Source organism: Plasmodium berghei, assembly GCF_900002375.2.
Source record: "Plasmodium berghei ANKA genome assembly, chromosome: 5".
Lineage (NCBI taxonomy): Eukaryota > Apicomplexa > Aconoidasida > Haemosporida > Plasmodiidae > Plasmodium > Plasmodium berghei.
In genome coordinates, this window is record NC_036163.2 from 33,681 (window position 1) to 52,329 (window position 18,649).

At 21.9% G+C, this 18,649-nt stretch overlaps 4 protein-coding genes across 4 annotated transcripts; 3 read left to right on the forward strand and 1 right to left on the reverse strand.

Annotated features, from left to right (window-relative positions):
• On the forward strand, positions 1-8,332 carry PBANKA_0501000 (reticulocyte binding protein, putative; the record flags this gene model as incomplete). Its single annotated transcript, XM_034568240.1, has 2 exons — positions 1-55; positions 183-8,332. The coding sequence occupies 2 exons, from the start codon at positions 1-3 to the stop codon at positions 8,330-8,332; spliced, it is 8,205 nt and encodes a 2,734-aa protein (XP_034420249.1).
• Positions 8,333-9,685: 1,353 nt separating this feature from the next.
• PBANKA_0501051 (fam-a protein) lies at positions 9,686-11,305 on the forward strand (the record flags this gene model as incomplete). The annotated part of the gene is made up of 6 exons (XM_034568241.1): positions 9,686-9,825; positions 9,995-10,226; positions 10,326-10,395; positions 10,559-10,671; positions 10,772-11,005; positions 11,201-11,305. 6 exons carry the CDS (start codon positions 9,686-9,688, stop codon positions 11,303-11,305), a joined length of 894 nt encoding a protein of 297 aa, XP_034420250.1.
• A 2,237-nt stretch (positions 11,306-13,542) lies between these two features.
• On the forward strand, positions 13,543-14,007 carry PBANKA_0501100 (early transcribed membrane protein; the record flags this gene model as incomplete). Its single annotated transcript, XM_034568242.1, has 1 exon — positions 13,543-14,007. One exon carries the CDS (start codon positions 13,543-13,545, stop codon positions 14,005-14,007), a length of 465 nt encoding a protein of 154 aa, XP_034420251.1.
• A 2,124-nt stretch (positions 14,008-16,131) lies between these two features.
• On the reverse strand, positions 16,132-16,794 carry PBANKA_0501200 (early transcribed membrane protein; the record flags this gene model as incomplete). The annotated part of the gene is made up of 1 exon (XM_034568243.1): positions 16,132-16,794. One exon carries the CDS (start codon positions 16,792-16,794, stop codon positions 16,132-16,134), a length of 663 nt encoding a protein of 220 aa, XP_034420252.1.
• Between the last annotated feature and the right edge of the window lie 1,855 nt (positions 16,795-18,649).

Consider the following 18,649-nt stretch of genomic DNA (forward strand, 5'->3'; position numbering starts at 1 on the left):
ATGAAAAAAATTATTTATATTACAACTACTTATACTGCTCTGTTTGCTTCATTGGGTAATAATAGAGATATTTAACTAATAGTTACAATTCTTATAATACACAAACTTATTTAATATATATTCATATAAATTTGTGCACTTATATATTAACATACTTAATCTTTTTCAACTTTTATATCTAGGGGTAATTTATGGGAAAAAAATTGGGACTGAAAAAAAGAACCATGACGCTCAGTTAAACAATTTTTATTTATACAATAATTTAAAAGGAATAAATTTTAATAATTCAAACTCTTCAAATGAAGAACAATATAATAATAAAAGTAGTGTCATTAATGATAAATTTATACAACCACATTCAATTACCTACTTTGAAAAACAAAAAGACACTGCGAATGATAAAGTCATATTATACAATGACTACACAAATAAAAACGACTTAGATACTTTTAAAAGTTTTAATAATGACAATGAAAAAACAAATAGAAAAGCAACTTTAGTTAAAAATTCTTTTATCCAAAACCCCAATCCAACAACATTCGATGCCTCTGTGTATAATACAATAGACATTATGTATACTGCATCAGGTACCAACGAAAATTTAAAAAATTTTTATGTGAAACTATATTTTTATCAAGAACTTCGAACCTTCCTCAATAATATTTATTCTAATTCAAAAAAGGCAATAAATATCCGACGGAGTACCCCCCTTAAAATAGATAATGATATAAATCGAATAATAAAAGAATGTGAACCTCACAAAACCAAAATAATAAATGAAATGTCAAAATTATATAATCCTTTTTATGAATTTTATAAGAAGTCCACGAAAGATGATTATAATTCATATTCAAATTTCCGAAAAAGCTATGTAAATTGCATGCTTCCAAGATTCAAAAAACTAGAGTCCAACATAGATTCTGCTATTTCATCGATGAAATCTGAATATGATTATTTATGTTATTATGAATATTGGAATGTAGATGCTCTTTATAAAAAGTATGCTGCTAATACAAAAGAATATATATGCCCTAAATTGAACATTATAAACAAATATCCAGTGGCCATTGATGTAGGAATTCGTTCACATGGAAAACCACTAAGTCAAATTTTAGAGTCTGAGGGGGAACAAGGAAGTCTTATAAGTAAACTAAAATTTTTATCAAATCAAATTGAATATAATAAAGACAAATATGATAATTACTACAACGAGGGTGCGAACCTTTGTCAATTCATGCTCAATTATGTATTAAATGATACATATACGCAATATTACTACAATTACTTGAGGGAAATTAAAAAAATAGCACAAAAAAAAGCTAATTTCGTTTATAATTTAAATAAAATAAAACATTTGGATTTATTATATATACATCAAACAAAAATATTAACAAATTTTTATAAAGCGATAGAAAAAATATTATTAGAGAAACTTGATCCAGATAAAAATAAAGAATCTAAAGATTATATTGGTATTTTTGATTATTCGATACCACAATCGAAATTAACAGCATTAGAAACAAAATTTTTTGAAATATTTAAAGAGAAATGGGATTCTTATGATAATAAAAAAACTATTGACGAAAATAGTAACGAATATAATATTGTGAAATTAATTTTACAACACATGAAGGAATTAAAAGACATAATTGATTTTATGGTAGATTACAAAAAAAAGGACATTAATACAAGATTCGAAATTGGTCATAATATCAAATGGTATATAAAACAAGTAAATTATTCAGACATAGAAGATGGAGTGAAGAAATCTTATAAATCAGTAAAAGATTGGAGAAAATTAAGACTCGAAGAAAAAAAAAAATTAGAGGAAGAAAATGAAAATGTTATTAAATTGGAAACAAAAATTAACGATTTATTTGAAAAATATATGAAAATAAATGCTGAAAACATATATCTAAACACGTTAAGATTAGAATTAAAAGAAAAAATTAAAAATATATCTGACAAAAATGAATATGTTAAAAAAGCAGTTGACTTAAAGAAGGAAATAGACAATAACAATATATACATTGATGAATTAGCTAAAACCTCACCATATCAAGTTACGGAATATGTAAAGAACAAAGATGCAATATATAGTACAATAAAATCAGAGTTATCCAAAATTTATGTAGGTAATATTGACCAACTTTATAATGAATTGTATTATGTAGTTCAAGAAAATGACATTGATAATGCAAAAGACAAAACGAAACTTGAAGATTTAAAATCGAAAATAAATAATGAATATAATAAAATCCAAAACATGGAAATTGGAACAGTTGAATCACATCTAACGAATATAGAAGCTAACAAAAATAAACTATCAGAAACAATTTTGGAGATAAAAAAATATATATATGGAGAGATTAGCAAAGATCTAAATAAAACGTTAGAAGACTTTAAAAATAAAGAACAAGAACTATCAAATAAAATAAATGACTACGCTAAGGAAAATGACCAATTAAATGCATATAAATCTAAAATATTAGAAATCAGAAATCATTATAATGATCAAATTAATATCGAAAATACAAAGGAAGAAGAAGCAAAACAAAACTATGATAAATCCAAAGAATATATCAAGACAATATCTATCAAAGAAGACGAAACATCAAAAGCCATCAATGAAGTAAAAAATTTGAAAGACGAATTCTTAAGTAACGTAGATAAATATATTAATTTTGACAATATTTATAATGGAAATGTTGATTCAGAACACAATAAATTTACTGATTTAACAAATAAAATAAAAGCAGAACTTTCGGATGAAAAATTAACCATATATGAAAAAAAATTTAATGATAGTAAATCTTTAATTAATGAAACAAAAAAATCCATTGAAGAAGAATACCAAAACATTAATACCCTTAAAAAGGTAGATGGGTATATAAAAGTATGTGAAAGGACTAACAAGTCAATAACAAATTTTCGTAGTAAACAAACTACATTAAAAGATAAATTAAATCAAAATATTAATACAATAAAAGAAACTGATTCAATAGAAAAATCTTATAAAGATAAGTTTGAAAATACGTTGATCAATAAAATTAATGAGTTAGATAAAACGTTTAAAGATGCCTCTTTAAATGATCACGAATCAAATAACAATGGATTAATGGAATATTTCAATAATTTAAAGGCAAATTTAGGAAAAAATAAAGAAAACATGTTATATCATGAGTTTGATGAAAAAGAAAACGCCATTAATAATATTATACAAAAAATCGAAGACATAAATAAAAATATTTCAAATATCGAAGCAGCAATTTATACATCCATTTATAATATTAGTGAAGAAATAGAAGATGAAATTGGAAAAAATATAGAATTGCTAAATACTCAAGTACTTAAAAAGGTAAATGAAAACGTAACAAATTTGAATGAAATAAAGGGAAAATTAAAACATTATAATTTTCGAGATTTTGGTGAAGAAGAAAATATAAAATATACTAATGAAATTAACAAAATTAAAGATGATATTAAGACTGTAAACCAACAAATCGATAACCACATAAATAAATTAGAGGATATAAAAAAAAAATCAGAAAGTTATGTTGGTGAAATGAAATCACAAATAAATACATTAGAAAAAGTAAAAGGCACTGCAATATCTAACGATAATGTAGAAGGAATAGAAAATAAACAAAAAATCATAGTAACCAAAATAGACAAAAAAAAAAATATATATAAGGAAATAAATAAATTGTTAAATGAAATATCAGAAATAGAAAAAGATAAAACTTCATTAGAAGAATTAAAAAGTATAAATTTATCATATGGAAGAAGTTTAGGCAATATATTTTTGGAACAAATTGATGAAGAAAAGAAAAAAGCTGACCATACGATAAAAGCAATGGAAGCATATATGGAAGACCTTGATAATATAAAAAAAAAATCAGAAGAAATAGAAAAGGACATGAAGATAAAAATGGACATAAATAAGGAAATGGAAGTGCTTAAAATGACACATGATGACGACAAAAATTATCACACTATTAGTAAGAATCATGAAAAAAGTATTTCTGATATCCGTGATAAGTCTTCAAAAATAATACAAGATTTTTCTAAGGAATCAGATATAAATAATATTAAAAACGAGTTACAGAAAAATATTTCAGAATCTCAAAAGCATAATAGTGATATTAATCAATATTTAAGCAAAATTGAGAACATATATAATATCTTAAAATTAAATAAAATCCAAAAGATTATTGATAAAGTAAAAGAATATAATGATGAAATTGAAAAGAATAATAAAAAAATAAATGATGAATTAAGTAATTCAAAAACACTAATTAAAAAACTCGAAGAAGATTTAAATTTAAAAGAATGTCAATCAAAAATAAAATCAACTATAGATGATAATTATGTTGGTGAATGTATAAAGAATATTACAGGTTTAAAAACTTATATTTTAAACGAAGAAAATAACATCAACACTTATTTTAAAAATGCCGAAGAGTATAATAAAATTGTATTATTAAACTTTAATAATATAGAAATGGCGGATACTAAATCGCAATACATATTAAACATTAAAACAAATAATGGCACAAATAGCCATGATTATAATATCAATGAATTGAAAGGACACAAACATAAGTCTAATGGTTATAAAGATGAGGCTGATAAAAATACAAAAGCAATCAAAAAAAATAAGGAATTATTTGAAAAATATAAACAAGATGTAACTGTACTTTTAAATAAATATTTTGCATTAGCATTAAAAAATAAATTTGATAAAACAAAAACAGATTCAGAACAAATCATAAAGGAAATAAAAGAGACACACAAAAATTGTATATCGCAATCAGACAAATCTGAACAAAAAATGAATGAAATAAAAAATGAACAAATTCATATTGAAGATGAAATCGCTAACAATGATAAATCTAATAAAGCAATACTAAATATTCAACTATCCGTAGAGCCATTCGAAACAAAATTTTTAAAAATAAAGGATATAAGAAAAAAATCAGATGGTTGTTTAAAAGAGACCGAAAATATAGAGAAACAAATATCAAATTTATCTATAGATAGTCAAGAAACAAAACTAAAAGAGAACGGGGATAAATTAAATACCCTTGAGAAACTTTTCGAATCTCTCAAAAACCAAAAAAAAAATATTGAAGACCAAAAAAAAGAATTAGATGAAGTTAATTCCAAAATTGAAAAAATAGAAAGCGATGTAAACCAGCATAAAAAAAATTACGAGATTGGAATTGTAGAAAAAATAAATGAAATCACCAAAGAAAATAAAAACCAAATTGAATCAACAAAAGAATTAATAAAACCAACAATAGAGAATCTAATATCTTCTTTTAACACTAATGATTTAGAAGGTATTGACACTAATGAAAACTTGGAAAAATATAATAAAGAAATGAATAATATATATGAAGAATTTATTAAATCATACAATCTAATAACAAATTATTTAGAAACGGTATCAAAAGAACCCATAACATATGATCAAATTAAAAATACGCGAATCACCGCGCAAAGTGAACTCTTAAAAAATATAGAAAATGTAAATGAAGCCAAATCCTATTTAGATGATATAAAATCAAATGAATTTGATAGAATAGTCACACATTTTAAAAACAAATTAAATACTGTGAACGATAAGTTTAAAAACGAATATTCAAAAGTTAACGAAGGATTTGATAATATTTCAAACTCTATTAATAATGTTAAAAATTCAACGGATGAAAATTTATTATTAAATATACTAAACCAAACAAAAGAAATATATGATAATATTGTCAGTAAAAAATATTATAGTTATAAATATGAGGCAGAAAACATATTTAAAAATATTTCTAAATTAGCAAGTTCTTTAAATATTCAAATACAAAACAGCTCAGGGATAGATTTACATAAAAACATTAATATAGCTATATTATCTTATTTGGACTCACAGACAGAAGATATGTTAACCTTTATTCCATCTCCACAAAAAACATCAGAAACATATACAAAAATAAGCGATTCTTACAATACTCTTCTTGATATATTTAAAAAAAGTCAAGAATTGCAGAAAAAAGAACAACGAACATTAAATCTTATACTCGAAAATCGACGTTTATATGAAAAAATCCAGGCAACCAATGAATTAAAAGGCACATTAAGTGATTTAAAATATAAAAAAGAAAAAATACTAAATGAAGTTAAACTACTTTTGCATAAATCTAACGAATTAAACAAATTATCATGTAACTCTCAAAATTATGATACCATTTTAGAATCGTCAAAGTACAATCAAATCAAAGAAAAAAGCAACAATTATGAACAAGAAAAAAAAAAACTTGGGATCGATTTTGATGTAATAGCTATGGAAAAAAAAATTGATAATGATATTAAAGTTATAGAAGAATTAGAAAATAATTACAATTCTTTAGAGGAAAATAATAATATTTTACAATCTAAAAAAAAACTAAAAGAACTAACTAACGCATTTGATACTGAAATAAAAAAAATTGAGGATAAAATAACAGAAAAAAATGATTTAATTAATAAATTAATAGAAATTAGAAAGAAATGTCTACTTTTTACATATACATCGTTAGTCGAGGCTTTTAAAAGCAAAGTAACTAGTTACTCGGAATTCATAACGGCTGCGACTAAATTTTCAAAAGAATTTTTAAAATACATTGATGATACTTCCAATTCTTTAAATGATGATATCGACACATTGCAAATAAAATATAATTTAAATAAAACAAACAAACATGTACCAAGTATATTTGCAGATGCAACTAATGATAATAATAATTTAATAGAAACAGAAAAGAATGCTACTCAGGCAATTAGTAATTTGACCAAGCTATTTTCAATAGATTTACAAAATGTTGATGCCAATACATTATATAATAATAAGCTACAAATGATTTATTTCGATTCTGAACTTCATAAATCAATCGAATCCATAAAACAACTTTATAAAAAAATGCATGTCTTTAAATTATTAAATATAGGCCACATTAATGAAAAATATTTTGATATATCCAAACAATTTGATAATATTTTACAGTTGCAGAAACATAAATTAACAGAAAATTTAAATAATTTAAAGCAAATTGATCAATATATTTCTGATAAAAAAAATAAATTCCTTCACGCACTAAGTGAAACTCCAATTACCAACTTAAATTCGCTTAAAGAGATATATAATGATATTATTAATCTTGAAACACAGATACATGAAATAGAAAATATTAATAACAATGAAAACGACAATATAACCTTATATATGGATACAATTACTAAATTAATGGAAAAAATAAAAAACATCTTAAATTATGTTACAACTCATGAAAATGATCATAATATAATCAAACAACATATCCAAGACAATGATGAAAATAATGTATCAAAAATTAAAGAAACTTTAAAAACCACAATTCAATCATTTCAGGAAATTCTAAATAAAATAGATGAAATCAAAGCTCAATTTTATGGTAATAACAATATAAATAATATTATAACTACCATATTACAAAATGTAAATGATGTTAAAAAACATTTTTCTAGGGATTTAACTATAGAAAATGAGCTCATCCAAATACATAAAAGTTTAGAAGATATTCAAAATTATACTTATGAAATAAGAAGCGAACAAATAACAAAATATGTCAATACTATACACAATTATGTTGAACAGAAAACTAAACAAATTCAAAATAATTCAGATCAAGATGAAATAGACGATATAATACAAAAAATCATCAATTATAATAAAGAATTAGAAATAAAATTACACGCCATTAAAGATAATCAAAATCACGTTATACCAATAATAGCTCGTATTAAACAACTCATTAATTTAATCGAATCAGAATATAGTAACAATAATAATGTATCATATAATGTTGCCATAAAACATGCAGAAAATGCCAATAACATAATTCTTGATTTAAATGCGAGTCAAAATATGCTTAATCAATTAATACACAAAAATTTAAACATTATAAACGATTTAAAAAATAGAAAACAGCAGATACAAAGTCGTAATAATTTACATACTATTAATAGTCAACAAGAAATATCGAAAATAAAATATCCTAGTAATACAAATTATAAGAATCAACACTCAAATTCAGGTAAAAAAGGTTCCTCCAAACCAAAAAATGCAGGAGATTCTATTAAATATGCGGGAGCAATTGTATTTGGTTTAGTAGCGTGCTATGCAATTTCAATTTCCAAAAAACAAGATGATACAAATGAAATGCATTTAGATAATTATGAAAAAAATTATGATGAATCGGAAAATATATATTTTGAAAGAGAAGATGAAATTATAGAAATAGATATAAATGAAGATTTATGATTTAATTAAAAACCATTTGTTTGTAAAATTTAATATTATAGAGAATTTACAACTATAAATAACAAAAAGTATTTTATATGGATATATACCATATTAATGTAACAATTTGTATATTAAAAGTAATTTTTTTATTTACATATATAAATGCTAGTTGTCGAATTTTATATGTGGACACACATTTATAAATTGTAATTTTATAATGATAAATTAACACTTTAATAGCCATTATATACATACAAAATAAAAACATTAAAAAGAATTGTCTCATGTTTATTAAAATATTTGCAATTGTTTTTTTTAATTTTTATAGCTTTTTAGATGTTTTTATTATTATTATTTTTATATATAACTTGGTATATATAAAAAACAACTTTATAGATTGCATTAATATGCAAAAAAATGTTTATCAATATTACTAACGATATACACTTTCTATCATCTTATGATTTATACAAATTTCGATTAAAAATACTAAAAAAATCAAACAAGAAATTTACCATAATCCAAAATTCTTATTTTATATAAATTTGATCATGCTATTGTTATTATGAGTAGAATTATTATAGTTATAGCTTCAACCATGTATAAACATAATATAATTCTTAGCTTAAATTATTTTTTTTAATATTAAAAAATATAAAAACATGCTTTATACTCAAAGTAAAAGAAAATCTAAAAAACAACAAAAATAAATGGAAATAAATATGAAAACTATTATTTTTATATAATTATTAATATATTATCCAATCGACCATAACGGTTATTAATTGATATATTTTTACCTATAATTATATTAAAATTGTATATGCAACTTGTATCAATTTAAAAACCGTTGTATTTTTTATAATATTTCTCTAACTTTATATTATATAAAATATTGGGAAAATATGGTAAAACATATATAGTTTTTTTCATGCTTATTCAAATATAATATGACATATACATTTAATTCCATACATTATATATTTTATTTTTAGTTTAATAATATAAAAACAACAAACTTATATATCCATAATAGAAAAAATAATTAAAGTTGTATATTTTTAGATACTATAATATTCGAAAATTTATAAATCATTATTCTTTTATATATTCATTATTTATAAAGATTTTATTATTGGCGTTTCTTTGTATTCAAATTGTTTAAATAAAAAGTATATTAAATTTATAAATCTAATAAAAATACACAATTTTATCGTTTAAATAATTATTTTATGTCTATTTAAATATATACTAGTTTTATAAGTTTCAAAAATTTTTTTTTCTTTGATTATAATTACATTTAAACAACATTTTTGGGATTTTATTATTGTTTTTTAAAATAATACTCATATTTTATTTATCAAACCCAAAATGAATACAGGTTACATCCAGGTTGTCCTTTTTCTTTTAAGCTTCTTCGTATATATGAATAACAATGCCATTGCAAGCGAGCTTTCTCTAAAAAAATCTAAGAATATTTCTTCATCCAAAGATTCTCTGCTTAGTTATATGTAAGAAAATTGTAAAACATATGTATATATGCATTATTTGTTTCATTATGAAAATAATATATACATTCTCATGCAATATGCATATATATAAGTATATGATAATAAAAATACAGTTTTTACAATTAAAAACATAAATACAATTTATTGACTTCATTTCGGTCGATAACAGCCCGGATAAAATTTTTAAACCATCCAACTCCTTAATATGTACCAATCCTGATGAAATTGAAAAAGCAGAAAAAATTATGGGTGAGGCTATAGAACGATTGAAAGAACATGCTATACATTCAAATGATTACAGGTTGTACCACCATTATGATGAAGATGTAAATGTATATCGTAAGAGACATAAATATCTAATCGTTGATAAAATTGATGTTAAAATCCACAATACCGATAAGGTATGTATTAACAAATAAAAATTTTTAAGCCATAAAATTAAGCCCAAATAAAAATTAATATTTATTAATTATGTGCATATATTTTTTTTGTTATATTAGTATGAAGAAATAATAGATACACTATTCAACTTTAATAATGATATATATAGTGGTGGTATCGTGGTTGAAGGTATGTAAAAATATTTAATTAATCAATTTAACATATGATTATCAAATTTATCCATATTTCTTGCTTTATTATTATCTATGTACTTTCTACTATTATATATATAATTATGTTAATTTTCATAATATTTTAATTTATATTTATGCAAAATTATAATTTTCTTTAGGAAAAGTTGTCCGTGAATACAATCCAAATTTAGTAATGATACAAAAACGCTACATAGATGTCCCTAATAAACCTTTTGAAGGATATTTTTATTCTATAGCTACAAAACATCAAGTAAGGAAATATTTTTTCTCTATTTATCTAAAAATCGTATTCTTCATATTATTACTCCATAATTCATCCCAATACATACAATTTTTTATTCATTTTGTAGGTATCTGAAGATACTACTGTAATTGCTTTAACATCGGCAAATATAAATGATTACAACCATATAGACAAAAATTTATTTAGAAACATTATTGTAGAAAGTGCAAATTCATTCGAAACCGACATATGTTCTGAAAATTATATTAGAAGAAGATACTTAAACAAAATGTTTGTTCACTTATCCGGATATATCATTAAAAAAAAAAGTAAATATATTCAAATTACCTGTATTAACGCTGTAAGCAATATAAAAATTTTAATAACATAATACTTTTATTCCACCATTTATTTTATTGTTGCCTTATACTCATTTGCCCATTTATCAAAAATAGGCCCTCTCTCTATAAATCCCATATTTATAATATATGATATTCATTCATCCAATATTTTGAATATTTTATTTTATATATTTATTCATTTCGTTTTTTCGTAGCTTGAAGTAGATAATCGCAATGCTCCAAAATTCGTTGAAGAAAGATTTAAATCAGACAAATTAACGATTCTAGTTAGTACAAGAAACAAATATTCTATGAAATAAGAAAATATTTTGTATGCTAATCTTTTAAAAATTTAATATTTTGGTAAATATATTAATAAATCAATTTATTTAATACATATGTCTATTTTTAATTATCATCATTAAGCGTATTTTTCATTTTATGAAAGTTTGATATGCATATAGTCTGTTCATGAATTTTTAGTGTAATGATGCATATATTTAATTTTGTGAATACTACAAATATAACTGTTATAACTTATGAAGATCTTTTATTTATGATATTCATTTCATATTAATGGCAGTGCCTCCTTTTTCGGTTGCATATTTATATTTCATTTCGAGATTAAACATATGGGCATATTATATATATTTAATCACCATTTATAAACAAATAACTATGATCAAACTATTAACAAATTATTAAAAACATATTCCTAACCCAAAACATCGATTTCATAGAACAAAACTATAACACATAGTATAGAACCATGACCCAAAATACGGGTTCCCCAAAACGCAATTATAAACATATCCTATATATTATCATTGCTTTTTCGTTTCACACCAATCAACATTATAGTTTTTTGCAAACTAAATAAGGTGTATGCAAAACAATATATCGTTAAAAATAATTTTATTGTCTAATAAATTACAAGCAATTATTCACTATTTTCAAATATTCATTATTTAATGTGAAAACTTAATAATACCATATTTATAAAAATAAAAATAATTTATGGGTGCGCAGCGAAAATAATAATTATATTGCCAGCAGCTTTTATATTTTTGATGTAAGTAATCAATATTTATCGATATTAAATGAGTTTGTAAAAAAAAAAAACAGCCCTTTATAATTATTTTATTACTATGTATATAATAATATTGCATATATAATCAAATTATTAAATACTAAAAAATTAGCCAAAACAAAATCAGGGTGCATACTCAAACAAAAAACCCTGAATCATAAACCCAAAATTACAAATATGCGCATAGCTTATAATTCATTCATATTTATTTAATCTAGTAATGGCAATAAATTGCTAAAAATATTGTATTTATTTATATATTAATTGTGTATGTGTTTACTTATTTGTTCGTTTACTAGTATTTTTTTTTTATATTATTTATGCAGGATTAACGTATTTTTACATATTATTATAAAATATTTCCCCATATTAATCTTATAAAACTATTACATATACAATATATACGTATATATACAAACGATAATAATTAGTATTATTTAAAAAGAACCACAAACTTTTAATTATTATAATTCATTTATTTTATTTTATTTGTTTAATGCCTTATACACACAATATCATTATAATAATGTTATGTTATTATATTAGTCATTTATTATCACTATAAATTCTATTAGAGACATTTATGAATTAAATGTTTTCAAAAAAAATGATAATAAATTGAAATGTTTACAAAATTCTTAATATTATGTATATTAATTATATGTACATATATATAAATATTTAGTTAGCTAGATATTAATTAATTTTTCAATAACAAGTGTAAATGTAGTATTTTAAAAAAGTGCCTTATTAAATTTATATTTTCTTATAGTGCAGGAAATTTTCTAATAACAAAAATTTATATAGAATATTTAATTATTACTATTATATTAATAAAATATATTATATGCTTTTTTTATATACATTATTTTTCTTAATTATTTCTATTTTTAAATTTTTATATTGTTATCAAAAAAACCCAATATTCGCTATTATAATTTTGGTACTTTATTAGCTTTAAAATAGTATAAAATTGTCTTGATAAAAATTATTAAAAAAAACGTATAAAAGTTAGCAAATAATATACACTATAATATCATTTAGCGTGTAATTCAAAGAATGCGTGAAAATACCAATAATATGCAATCAAATTCAATCAATATAATAAAATACAAAGCAATTAAGAAAACAAATAATAAAAAAGCTAAAAAACTAACAAATGTTATATTATAGATGTATTTTGATATCACAGCTTCACAAAAAAAAATATTAGATTTTTATTTAAGTTTATAATTAAAAAAATTGATTAGTATAAATACCATAATTTTTTATTATCCTTTAAAAAGCATTTTTTAATTACTAAAAACGCTAATATTCATATCTTAATATTATTTATTGTATTTTATTTTTTATCCTATTGTTATAATAAGCTCTTATAATTACATTAATTCGCTTTATATCTTTATTATATTTTTTTGCTATTATTAATATTATCATATTATAATTTTTTTACTTAATTATACGAAAATGAAATTAGCAAAAGCATTATATTTTGCTGCCTTTTTATTGGCCATAAATGTGTTAACCCCAGGATCTAATAATTATGTTGAAGCTAAACCCGCAAATTCAAAAAAAGTAACCAAAGGTGGTGATAATGCATTTATTAGAAAAATTAAAAATAACAAAGTTGCATTTATATCTACATTAGCCGCAACAATAGCATTAGCAGTTGGTACTACGCTTGGTGTAATGCATTTTCAAAAGGAAGAAAGTGATAACAATCCATCATCTGCGAATAAAATACCTTCAATTGTTGCACGAAAAAACACAAACTTAATATCGAATAACAAACATACACCATTAAATATAAAAACTAGTACAAAACCATCAATAATAGAAACTAATACAAAATCAACAATAAAAACTAATACAAAAACATCAACAATAGATAATGCTCCAAGCACATATCGCTATCAATTACGTTATTTGTAGATTCTGGTGGATATTATCTATTTTCATATCATATTATGATAGCAGGCCAAACATTCAAGTATATTTCATACGTTGTAAAAATTAATTAATATAATTAAACAAATCAATAATATGGCAATAGGTCGAGGAATTTAAATATCTCAATGTTATAAACTTGCCTTTTTTATAACATTTTATTTTAATTTGTATATGCCATATATATAAAGTAATATATTGAGTATATTAAAAAGTGTCAATATTTGATATTGCAATTCCAGAGTTTATATATATTTGCATTTTTCCTTTAGAATGATTTAATTCCGATACTACTTTGAAACAGCTTTTTGTTTTCCGATTTTTTCCCATTTATTAGTAAATTTTTTTTTTTTTTTAATTTTATGAGTAATTTCATATTATTAATATTAAAAAATATATTGTGCATATAATACATATATATGATATTGCTCGTGTCCTTTGTAGTAAAAATAAACCGTGATTTATTGTTTATTGCAAATAGTACCGTGATACACATTTTTATCGGTAAATTATATTTTATCGTAATACCATTTATAGCAATGAAATTAATAAGATGATTAAAATGATTCAATACAAATGCTACATTATATATAATAATTTTTTTATATTGTTATTTAAAGCAGCTAATGTCAATATATTTTATGCACATATATATGTAACTTTATAATAAACTATCTAAAACTATATAACTATAAAAAAAAATTTTGCATTAATAGAAAAATTACATAAAATACAACATAAATATAAATGATATAGAAATAGTAATTTATTTAATATATTTTGCTATTAATACTGTTTGATTATGGTAAATTGAATAATTATACTTTAAAAATATTTGAAATATCAATAAAAACCTTTGTTAAATAAATTATTCATTAAATAAGCTAAACATAAATGTATTGTGATATATATATAACTTTGAATCATTACCATTTATTATACAATAAACACGTATACTATAACATATTAAGAGTTCATATATACGGTTAGACAATATTTAACATTAAAATATAAAACATCGACATTATATTTTAACCATATTTAATTTATATTTACACTAAAATTATATGCATATCATTTATGAAAAATATTTATAAATATCTTTCGCTTTAATGCTTGTCATCATTTTTGTGTTTTTCATATTTAAGGTTAATGCAGAATCTATAAAGCCATGAATTATGATACATATAATTTATTATTTTAATAAGTTACTACTTATATATACTTAATGGTCCAAAGTAAAACAATAAATATTATAAAGTTATAAAAAATTCAATTAGGACAAACTTTTGAACTCTAAGACAATATAACAACTTGATATATTGACTTTTAAAAATAATATATCTGGAACACCAACAATTTTTATGAAAAAGTCTTTAGGAAATAAATATAAAATTTATACAATACTATATCCATTACAATAAAAACAAATTATATAAAGTTATATTTTAAAGGGAATTATGTATACTTCGTAAAAAATAAAAACGCATGTTATGCATACAACATATGTAAAAAAGTTTGCATATACGGCTGCTTCCATTCATATTTATATTTCACTGTTTAAAAAAAATATTTTTTAATCGTTCAAATAATACGTTATGAAGTATAATTCTCTCTACATTGACAAAACTTACAAATTATTAAAAAAAAACAAATAAAACACTAAAAATCACTCTCAAAAACCCATAAAATTATCTTTCAAACAAAAATAATACACACTCTCACAAATATAATTTTCAAATATATTATATATAATTTTTGCCTTATATTTCTTTTCGAAGCCAGACTTGTTTATTTGCTAGAATCCATTTTCATTTCTTTTCGAGACAATATATTTATATTTAAAAAAATTATTTTTATAAATTATTTGCACACTACAAATTAAAGGAAATATTTTTATATACGTTCAAAATAAAAAAATATATTGTAAAAGTTTTATACACACATAAAGTAAAATAATAATAGTTAAGATGCTATTTTTTTATAACGTTTTCCCTTTTTTTCTCTATAACATTATTTTTCCTTTTCTCTTACTTTTTATTTTATAAATATATTTATCATAAAACAATTTGTTCTCTTTCTGAATTACACTACTCATAATGAATTATATTATATGTATGGGCCGAATGATTTATTTTCCATGTTATAAACGTTATTTCCTTCACCCACTAAATCGCTTAATTCATCGTGATAAACTATATTATCATTTATTTCGTCCTTATGTTCATCTGTAAATAGTTTGCCATAATCTTCATGAGTATCTGATGCCATATAATGTGTGTTATATGCTTCTTCAGTGGGGCTATAACTGTATGTATGATCGCTTGGTTTGGGCTCTGTATATTGTTCTAGAAACCGTTTTGTGTAGTGCTTATGAGATTCTTCTATATATTTTTCTGGTGAATTTTCTGGTGAATTTTCTGGTGAATTTTCTGGGTATGGATTTTCGACTGGATTTATTAATGATATATCTTGAGGGGTGTTTACATCATCAAATTCTTTAATACGCTTTCCAATTCTAAATTTTTCTCGAACTTCAGGGTTCATACAAGCAAGCGTTAACGCAAGGGCGATTGCTGATCCTGCAATAGAAGCAGCTATAGCTGCTATCTTTGTGTTTCGTTTATTCTTAAATAAGCTATTTATTTTTTCTATTAATTTAACCTTATTAGGTTTTGAATCGTTTGTCTCATCAATGGGTGATGCCTTATATTCAAAACCCCCGAAAATTAGTAATATGATAAAAAATAGAGAAACGTATGTGGTTTTCATTTTATTCAGACGTAATAATTATGTGCTGAAAGGTATATATGTATGCTAATATCGATCTATAATATTTATTATTTTTTGTCTAAGTATTTTATTTTTTTTATGTATAAATATGTAATAATAATAAAATTTTAAGGTTGCTGTCGTTTTATTTTTTGTTCTTTTCTTTTTTATATATTTATTTAATTTCTTCAGTTAAAATTAAAATAACTGGTTTTCCTTATAATTATTTATGGTGGTGTATGTAGTGTATATCTCTATATATATAACTAATTATATATATTGGACTCTAAAAAAAAATTTCTGTGTAAAGATAAAAATTATATATAATATAACATTATTTAAAAATTATATTTATTTTATTATAAAAATAGTTTAATATATTTCAAAATTCAATTGCCTTTTTTTATTGGATTGTATATAGCTCAATAAAATTTTTATGAAACACCATAAAAGGAAAGGATCAACCATAAAATATAGCTATAAAAAAATAAAACATCCTATTTTTTGAGGACTATAAAATATGAATATTTATAATTTAAAAATAACAAAAAATAAATCATCTGACAATGATAATATCCGCATGTATCCAAAATAATATTAAGAACCACTAATTTGTTCAGTGTCTATTTATGGCATATTTCGTGGATTATTCACAACAAAACTTATTTTATAAGATTTATAATACATTTTATTTATTTATTATTATTTTTTAACATATTATATATGTATATATCCATATAATTTAAATTTTTTCATTACTTTCATGATATAATAATTAATCTGCTGTTCCCATTTTTATTCACCCTATAATGAGCCATATGTGGATATATGCATTTTGTATATGTTTTTTTTGATACCCTCGAATAAATTACAAATTATTTAATGTGGTTTATATAATAATACTGGTATTATAAATCCAATATAATAAGGAAAATAAATAAATGAGTAAAGTTTTTCAAAATTGTCACACTAATTAATACATTAAAAGAAAAAATTGCATGCATCAAAAAATGAATCCATTATATTTAATAGTAAATATAAGAAAAATCGCAGAATATTATTAAATTTAGTGGGATCCATATGCTTATTTCCCAAACATTTGGTACATGCAAAATATATGTTTAATACGAATTACTAGTACCATAATTGTATTAATAAAATGGAAAGGACATAAATTAAACAAAATGCAATAAATTCGCTTCCTTTTTATTGTAATTTTGTACCATTAATTCATTTATTTTATTTACGACAAAAATGTATCAGCCAATTCAATGCTTTTGTATAACAGCTGTTAAAGATATTTTTATGGACAAAAAATTATTTTATTACGTACATATACATCCACGGATGCATAGAAGCATTCCTTATTGTTCAGTATTTGCTCAAAGAAGCTATATTGAAAAAATATTATGATATTTAAAAAAATATATATAACATAATAAAATCGATGAATAAAAGACAATGATGCAATGGTCAAACAAAAAAATCTACACTATCACAAAAACTATTTTTTCATTTAAATTTTTATCAAAAATTTAAATGATTAACAACCAAACAAAAAGGTTAAATCTTTCAAAAAACATAAAGGCGATTTTATGAACTTTTAATTAAACAAATCATCATAAATATTCGTTAAATTTTAAATTATCAATAAATTCCATTCTACACTTAAATATTACATACACAATTATTTGTATGAGCCATTTTTTAATGTTTTTATTTCTTTTTTGTGTAATATAAAAATCGAATGAATTGTTACTTTTAGGAAAATAAACAAGGAGCCAAATGTACTGATTTTTTGTGTATATTATAAAATCCCTTTAAAATTATTTTTTATAAAATTAATTTGTATTCA